At 36.2% G+C, this 9,541-nt stretch overlaps 1 protein-coding gene across 1 annotated transcript in view; it reads left to right on the top strand.

Moving 5' to 3' along the window:
- The first annotated feature begins 670 nt into the window (after positions 1–670).
- LOC107722113 (glypican-6-like) overlaps positions 671–9,541 on the top strand; it is a 56,830-nt gene continuing 47,959 nt past the window's right edge. Inside the window, exons 1-2 of the mRNA XM_016530340.1 lie at positions 671–812; positions 5,095–5,253. Of these exons, the coding sequence (XP_016385826.1) occupies positions 671–812; positions 5,095–5,253 (301 nt within the window). The remainder of the gene's footprint in view (positions 813–5,094; positions 5,254–9,541) is intronic.

The raw sequence follows: 9,541 nt of genomic DNA, 5'->3' as shown, positions 1-9,541 counted from the left end.
TGTTCTACTGAAGAAACAAAGTCACCTACATCTTGGATGCCCTGGGGGTAAGCAGATAAACATCACATTTTCATTTTTGGGTGAACTATCCCTTTAAATTCACTAGCGGCTATTCGAAAAAACGCACTTTAAATAACTTGTAATCTAACTTTTTACTGAAAAATCCTTTTAAAACCTGTACTTGTATGAAAAAATGTGTACTGTTTTTATGTGTAGGCTACTGTAAACACACCCCCTTTAGGGGAATTCAAGAAGTTATGGGGTCAAACCCTCCTAAACTCTCCTCATAATTCGTAAATCTAATTTTTAAATGTTTCCAAATATTCCATAGCCGTGAAAATCGCGACTGATAACCAGTTATGCGCTGTACTGCATTGGAATAACGTTCCGTTTAGAACGTTTTGATGACGCATCGCGCACGCTTTCCTCCAGTCAAAGAGAAGAAAGTCGTGAGAAAAAAAAACTGTGAAGTGAAGTTCCAGCGCTGTGGAGGATCTGATTCTGACAGCAGCAGGTTCACTCGCATCTCAACTCTCGAGGAGCTCCAGTCAGAGCGCGCGATGGGAAACCTCAAGGCGTTTTGACTCCCAAAATAGAGGAATCGGCGCGTGCTTTCTCAGAGATGAACTCCACGACGAGGATAACTCAACAGATCTCAGCGGAGCTCGCGATGTCGGCTGTGTTTGCCGTTCTGTGCGCGCTTTTGGCCCCGGTCGCAGCGGATCCTCACGCGGTGAACTGCAGCCAGGTGAAAGACGCGTTTACCGACCTGGGTTACAGTTCTGCAAATGTTCCCACCGAGGAAACAGCAGGTATCGATTGAATTACAACACTGTCATCTGCTTAAACGCCGCTTAATATGGGAGACCGGGGCAAGTTGTCACACGGTCTGTATGTCAGTTTTGTTTTAAGTCAAAAAGTCCGTGCTTGTTTTGCATTGGTTGTGTTTGCTAGTTTCACACGTCTAGTTCAAAAACAGAATAATACATTGTGTGGGTCAAAATGATCGATTTTTCTTTTATGCCAAAAATCATTAGGATATTAAGTAAAGATCATGTTCCATGAAGATATTTTGTAAATTTCCTACCGTAAATATATCAACACTTATTTTTTTATTATTAATATGCATTGCTAAGAACTTCATTTGGACAACTTTAAAGGCGATTTTCTCAATGTTTTAATTTTTTGCACCCTCAGATTCCAGATTTTCAAAAACGTTCAATCTCAGCTAAATATTGTCCGATCCTAACAAACCATACATCAATGGAAAGCTTATTTATTCAGCTTTGCATGATGATGCATAAATCTCAATTTCCAAAAACTGACCCTTATGACTGGTTTTGTCGTCCAGGGTCACATTTATAATGTAATTGTTTGCTTTGAAAAGCATTGCAATTTCAGCTGTTTAACAAGATATCTTGATTCATAATTGTCTTATTGTTTATTTAATTGAATACAATCGACTGTTTATAAAGATCATATGGTTTGATTTTTAAAACAAACAAAAAAACTAACACTAGCTTTTCTAATCTTTTTGTATTCTATCTATTTGTTTTCTTTTTATTTATTATACAATTAACAAAAGCAAAAAAAAAAAAAGCCTCTAACACTAACTTGCTCTATTCTTTTTCTATTCTATCTGTTTTCTTTTTATTTATTATGTAATTAAAAAAATTAGCTACATGTACTGCGTTAAGCTAACTGAGACTTGTTATAGCACTTGCACATCATTGCTCTTTTGTTGGTTTTGATTGCTTCTGTTGTCCTCATCTGTAAGTCGCTTTGGATAAAAGCATCTGCTAAATGACTAAATGTAATGTAATGACTGTTTAATGGCAAGTCCTGTTGTGACAACTTGCCCCGGACTGACAACTTATTGGCATGAACTAACCGTTAAACATTGATTTCCTGGGTAGTAATGACGGAAATGTTCCGTAGCTTGCTAATAGTTCATATTCTTCTAGGTTTGAGTCATTTGATAGTTATAAATGGGGAGATTTCAGTCACAGATGTTGCAGAAGTGTCCTGAAACTGTTGTAAGATTTGCTTGAAACAGAGTTCAGCTTCAGTGATCTTGTTTGAATGAATGAGACTTTAGGGAACTATGTTATTTTGCATATTACCAGACTTCCTTTCATGCAGTGGCAGATTCTTAACACCAACATTTGAATAGCCTATGTCAAGGTCTTGTGAGTCATGGCTTTAATTACTGGTTTGTTTTAAAAATACTGATCTCAAGGTTGCAGTAGGTTCCTACCAGCTTTTAAACCAAACCTATGCCCTTGGTTTAACTTTATTTTGTGGTATGAGTGAGGTTGCAAGAATTCTGGACCCTAAAATGAGTCATTGACCAAAAAATGTTGAGAAAACCAAAAAAGTGCATGCAAAGCTCTTTTGGTTTTCATAATATTGCAATAGTAGACTATTTAGGACAATTTGCATGTAACGAGTTTTGCATTTTTTTTTTTTTTTGCTTATGCATAAACTGCATATTTTGCAGTTCACCTTTGCTGATAAAAAGGTGAGAAATCTAAGAGTTAGTTCCAGCACTGGACCTCCAAACTGAACCCCGTAACCTCTTCGGTTGCTCTAAATCCTGTGCTTTTTGAGAAGATCCTGTCAACATCTCAGGCTAATTATTATTATTTTTTATTTTATAAAAATTTTATTTTATGTGTATTAATAAATTAATTTAATTTAATTTGTTGATAAGAAGGCGAGAAATCTAAAATATCCCATCAACATTTCAGCCTAAAAACCTTATGATGCACAGAAACAGGTTCATTTTATTTAAAGAAATAGTGCATCCAAAAATTATCTGTCTTTTATGTATAAAATGAATTGTCTTTTATTTTTATGTTATTGTTTATTTGATTATTTTGTTTTATTTTATTTTTGTATTTATTTTATTTTATTTTATTTTATTTTCATTTAATGAAATTTTTTTTTAATGCCGATAAGAAGGTGAAGAAGTTAAAGGAATAGTTCATCCAAAAATGACTTATCTTTTTATTTTATTTTATTTTATTTTTATTTTTTATTTTATTTTATTTTATTTTATTTTATTTATTTATTTATTTATTTTTTTAATTTTTTTAATTTTTAATTTTTTAATTTAATTTAATTTAATTTAATTTAATTTTATTTGCTGATAAGAAGATGGGAAACCTAAGAGGACTTCTAAATCGAACCCCATAACCTCTTCGGTTGCTCTCTCTATCCTGTGCGTTTTGAGAAGATCCTGTCATCATCTCAGTCGAAAAGCCTCGTGGTGCACAGAAACAGGCATCACACTTACAGCATCCAGCATCTGCTGGCTTGTCAACCGTGCTAAATGTGTCCTCTGCTCCTGAGGTTCTCAACAGCAGTTCCCATATATTTAAATCAATGTTACGAGGCCTCGTCGCATGCCAGACTCCTGCAGACACGCTGAAAGCCCAGTGTGTGCAAACAGGCCTACAGCCGCTGCTTGTGTTCCAGTGTGGGTGTGTTTTCTCAGATTTTGTTTAACTAAACTGATGTTTGGTGTAGGTGAATGTGTGTGTCTGGTGCTGTTCTCAGTCCTGTAATTTCTCACTCGCGCCTCAGAGGTCAACCAAAAGACTGAAATAACGCTGTTGACATTTTGTGACCTCCTTGACTTCATGATCAGAGATAGAATTGCTGTTGATGGGCGAGAGGTTTTCGTCGGGAAGCGTGCAGTCTAACAAATCACTGTCAGGAGAGTCATTCATCAACAGGGTCACTGGCTGGCATTATTTTAAAGTCGACATTGACCCTGTTGACCTTATTAATACGCTTTCCTATGCTTTTCATGTTGATTTTATTACAGAGCCAACAGAAAATTAACACACAAATGTACACCGTGTCATATCTTCATGCAGATTAAAAATAAACAGCCTGAGGTGGTTTGATTTGTGCTGGTTTAATGGCGTTTTGAAAATTTTTTTTTTTTAGTTTGAACCTTAAATAGACATGGAGTTTGAAAACGGCCCCTTTTCCTCAGAAACTGTTGGCCAGAAATGGAAACGAAGGTCAAAATTGAGATGTGCACAGACAAGTGATAATACGATTTAGTTTTAGTAAGAGGATTGAGCGTGATAGCCTTTTCCGTGTGCAAATGGAAAAGTTTTGTACCTGGAAATAGCAGGTTCGCTTTAGTTAAAGACCTAGTTCACCCAAAAATAATTTTTTTTTAATTTTATTTATTTTTAATTAATTAATTAATTAATTTATTTATTTATTTATTTATTTATTTATTTATTTATTTATTTATTTATTTATTTATTTATTTTAGTTTAGTTTAGTTTAGTTTAGTTTAGTTTAGTTTTTTTGTATTTTAGTTTTTATTTGTATTTTTTATTTTAGATTTTTAATTACATTTTTTAAATTTTTAATTAGTTTTATTTTATTTAAATCAAAAATAAAATAAGGTTTGCGCCTGGCAATTTATATACAGTATGTATTTATATTTTATTTTTTTATTAAAATATAATAATGACTTGGAAACTTTTGAACCCAAATTGAGCTCGCATGAAATATGCAACTCCAAAACCAAACAAAAATATGGAAATGACCGATTGCTGAGACAGTCTGTGAGCTCTGCTGCCCACATGAACAGCCGCAACAAGACGAGAGAGGACTGAAGTGAATGTAAATGCTTTCTTTTATTAGACTCAACAAGAGTCGCCCATCAGCCATCATAATGAGAGATTCTGTGGAGTGACTGACAATCAGCTTGATTGTGGACTCACATTGACGGGTCGTCATTTCGACGTGAAGGACTTGGACGCCCCCGTTTGTTTCCATCTCATGCATCTCTTCTGCTCACAAAGGCTGCATTTATTTGATCAAAAATACAGTAAAAATTGTGAAATAATATTACAGTTTAAAATAGCTGTTTTCTATGTGAATATCTGTTAAAATGTAATTTATTCCTGTGATGCAAAGCTGAATTTTCAGAAGCAATACTCCAGTCTTCAGTGTCACATGATCTTTCAGAAATCATTCTGATATGCTGATTTGCTGCTCAACAAACATTTCTGATTATCATCAGTGTAAAATTGCATTGCTGTGTCTCTCTCTGGTCTGTAGGAGACGATCTGCGGGTTTGCGCTCCTCAGAGAACCTGCTGTAACGCAGAAATGGAGGAGAACTTCAGCCAGAGAAGCTCACGGGACTTTGAGAAGCTCATGGACGACACGAGCGAAGAGCTGAGGGACGCGTTTATGACCGGACATAAAAGGTTTGATGGTACGATTTGTTCTTTAACGTTCATTGATTAATTGGTGTCAAATTATTATGAGACTGTTTCAACTTAAAATCAGCTTATTTAGTGGAATGAGGGATTATTAACCCTATAAAGCCCACATTTCACATGATCAACATGATTGCTGTTAAACCTGTTTCACTCAGTCTACTCTGCCTTCTGTCCTCTGATTGATAGATTATGTCTTAACTTTTAAAAAGAATATCTCTTTGGATTTGAGACTTTAGTCTTTGCAACTTTACAGATCTTCTTTATGCACCAAGAGCTTGTAACACTCCAAAGAGAAAGGAAAAAATGAAATTGCATCATATGACCCCTTTAAGTAAAAGCTCTTTTAGTGTAATTGTACAAGCGTCCCGCTTCAGCTGGTGCTTCACGTGTCTTTCTGCTGTCATGTCTTTGCTGATTTTTATCAAGTAAACGTACACTCTAAAAAATGCTGGGTTGTTTCAACCCAACTTTGGGTCAAATATGGACTAACCCAACCGCGAGGCATTTGTTGCATCCAGTGGGGACATAATTACTGATTATAATGACTTATACTGTCTTTTTACGCGTTGCGTTGCATTGCATCGTGCCGCGTAAACATAAAACCCTGTCTGCATTTGTGATCAGAGAAATGACAAACAACAAGTGCTATTCTACACTGCCCAAAACTCGCGTTTGAATCATCAGTGGCAACGAAAAACACAGCGGCCTAGCGTGAGCGAAAGCCCCGGCTTAGCCTGAGCTGAAGCCGGGCAAGAGTGAGCTGAGGCGGCGGGATCGAGAACGGCGGTCCCGGCGGATCCGACGAAGGAGCGGTGAAAACGGTGAAAGCCGATCCGGTGATCCACAGCACTAAGTTGATGTATTTCCTCAGCGACCAGCACAGATCAGCTCTAGGCATGACGAAGCGGATATCGTCCTCTTTTGGAAGACCAAACAAAGTAGTTTCGCTTTCACAACGAAAAACACAGCGGCCTAGCATGAGCGAAAGCCCCGGCTTACCGTGAGCTGAGGCGGCGGGATCGAGAACGGCGGTCCCGGCGGATCCGACGAAGGAGCTTCGTCCACGGTGAAAGCCGATCCGGTGATCCACAGCACTAAGTTGATGTATTCCCTCAGCGACCAGCACAGATCAGCTCTAGGCATGACGAAGCGGATATCGTCCTCTTTTGGAAGACCAAACAAAGTAGTTTCGTTTTCACAACGAAAAACACAGCGGCCTAGCATGAGCGAAAGCCCCGGCTTACCGTGAGCTGAGGCGGCGGGATCGAGAACGGCGGTCCCGGCGGATCCGACGAAGGAGATGTGAAAACGGTGAAAGCCGATCTGGTGATCCACAGCACTAAGTTGATGTATTTCCTCAGCGACCAGCACAGATCAGCTCCAGGTATGACGAAGCGGATATCGTCCTCTTTTGGAAGGCCAAACAAAGTACTTTTTCTTTCGCAGCAAACCACACAGTGTCTCCATGACATGGCGGCGTTTTATATGGTTTAATACTACAGCGAGAATAAAAGTTACTCCTTCTTTCTTTGCGTGAACATTTGGGCGGTGTTATGCAAATCTTCCCACATAGTGAGGTAGATATGTGGGGGCGTGTTCGAACGAGCCGTTTTAGGTAGGTGTGGCTGACTCTTAACTTTTAAAAAGAATATCTCTTTGGATTTGAGACTTTAGTCTTTGCAACTTTCTTTATGCACTTTATGCACCAAGAGCTTGTAACACTCCAAAGAGAAAGGAAAAAATGAAATTGCATCATTTAAGTAAAAAAGCTCTTTTAGTGTAATTGTACAAGCGTCCCGCTTCAGCTGGTGCTTCACGTGTCTTTCTGCTGTCATGTCTTTGCTGATTTTTATCAAGTAAACGTACACTCTAAAAAATGCTGGGTTGTTTCAACCCAACTTTGGGTCAAATATGGACTAACCCAACCGTTGGGTTAAATTTTTACATTAAAATTTTAACCCAAAAGTTGGGTTAGTCCATATTTGACCCAAAGTTGGGTTGAAACAACCCAGCATTTTTTAGAGTGTAAGAATAACTAGTAATATTTCCAGATGAACACTCACTGGACTGAAGCAGCTCTGCTTTACTTGATTCTCCATCAATCACTTTTTAGAAAAATCAGTGCGTCTCAAATCTGATCATCAGGATCTTTTGAGGAGCGTTTGTTTCCAGAAGCTTTACTTTCACTGTTCCTCAGCGGAGGAATGATCTTCACAAGCCTCCAGAACATCTCACATCTTCTGAGGAGACTTTATTTCTTCATCTTTCAATCAGCATTGCATTGCATTATATGTTTGAATCATTTCAATCTCATCTTACTGAGACATATTACTAGAGATATAGAGTGACGACTGATATTTATATCATTTTATGCAAGTATCTGCTGTACTCATATAAAGATCTCATTGATTTACTTTACAAGCCTCAGAATTTAATTTTACTTTTTGGCCATATAAATATCAGCATCTGCACCAAATTGCATAATTAGAGATGCAGTGTATTGGGCAATATTGAGTCACATGGTAAAGGGCCTTAAAAAACACATTACTGTTCAAACATTAATTGTTTTGTTCAGCAAGGACGCATTAAATTGATCAAAAGTGACAGTAAAGACATTTATAATGTTTCAAAAGATTTCTATTTAAAATAAATGCTGTCCTTTTGAACTTTCTGTTTCTCAAAGAATCCTGAAAAATTAAATGTATCATGGCTTGATGTGCATTGGCTCGTTTAGTTTACACTCGAAGTAGATTGGTCTCTCTAAGCGAGATCCCAATTCGTCGGTCATCCGACGTGACGTCGAGAGTGACCGACTGAAAGGGAACAGCATATTAGAATGATTTCTGAAGATCATGTGACACTGAAGACTGGAGTAATGATGCTGAAAATTCAGCTGCGCATCACAGAAATAAATTACATTTTACAATATATTCACATAGAAAAAAGCTCATTTAAATTGTAATAATATTTCACAACTTTAAAATTTTGCATTTTGATAATACAGTATTTTTGATCAAATAAATGAGCATAAGAGACTTCTTTCAGAAACATTAGACATCTTACAGCCCCCAAACTTTTGAATGGTACTGTAAATTCACATTAGAGTTTAAGTGTTAGTCAAAAGGTACAAATTATTTTATTTTTGTTGTTATTGCCTTCCCAGAGCATCTCAACTATGCAGAATAGGCAGAAAAATAACAATGCAGGAAATAGAATAAGGAAGGCATTCCAAAGATGTTTTTCTTTAATGTTTTTCTGTAAGTATACTGACAACCAGAGGTGGACAGTAATGAAGTACATTTACTTGATTACTGTACTTAAGTACACTTTTTGAGTATCTGTACTTTACTTGTGTTACGACCCTTTTAAGATGGTCTAGGGGTAAAAGGAGTAACATTGAGATTGTGGCAAATCTGTAAAATGATGGAGGCAGCAAGAGACAATGCAGGGACACGAACTGCCAACGAAAGTGATTTATTATACAAAGTGAAAAGAATCCATATAACTATAAAGCATATTTACAAAAATATAAATCATTAAAGAGACAACCAATGTGTACAAATATTTACAACTCGAAAAAAAAAAGAAAAGCAAACAAATCAACCCAAGACAGGGCTCCAGACTAACATTTGAGAGCAGTGGAGTATTAAAATATAGATCATTTAATCATAAAATTACTATTGTTTTGCAAGTGCAGTTACTAATAATAGTTCATGTTCATTTCTTGTTTTTCTTTAGTTTATTGTTTATACAGACTAAGCTTGAGTTAAGATGCATACAAAATTTACTTTTATTAACAACAGTAACAGGTGCAAAATAAATTTTTTATATAGAAAATGTATATATTCCAACTCTTATTAAATGTACCATTATTCTTCTAGTATATGGAACTGACCAACTTCAGTGATTATGTGTGATTTAGTAGCAAGTTGAAGAAAGGTTTGCTTTTCAAGGCACTTTGTGACTTTTCTTAAAAAGTGTAAAATTATGACAAAATCTGATTTCTTGATCATTTGATATTTTATAAGAGTGATTTTATAATTTCAAAATATAGAGAAAAAGTAGAAATGAATGACTAATAAGCCAATAAGTGCTCCTCTGCTGCTGACTACTGGTTACAGTTATGATTTGATGTATTTTTATTTTATTTTACATAAGTGTTTGTTTACCACAAAGTATATTTTGGTCATCCCATTAAAAATAACATTCAAACTGGATCATTTTAGAGCTTTAAAGTGCTGGAAATAGTTGTGTGAAATGCTTGAAAGTCATTGAAAAGTG

The sequence above is a fragment of the Sinocyclocheilus rhinocerous genome, unplaced genomic scaffold (genome assembly GCF_001515625.1).
Source record: "Sinocyclocheilus rhinocerous isolate Xijiao unplaced genomic scaffold, SAMN03320098_v1.1 scaffold5016, whole genome shotgun sequence".
NCBI lineage: Eukaryota > Metazoa > Chordata > Actinopteri > Cypriniformes > Cyprinidae > Sinocyclocheilus > Sinocyclocheilus rhinocerous.
The sequence above is the reverse complement of the archived record's forward strand: the minus strand, read 5'-3'. Positions and strand labels throughout refer to the sequence as shown.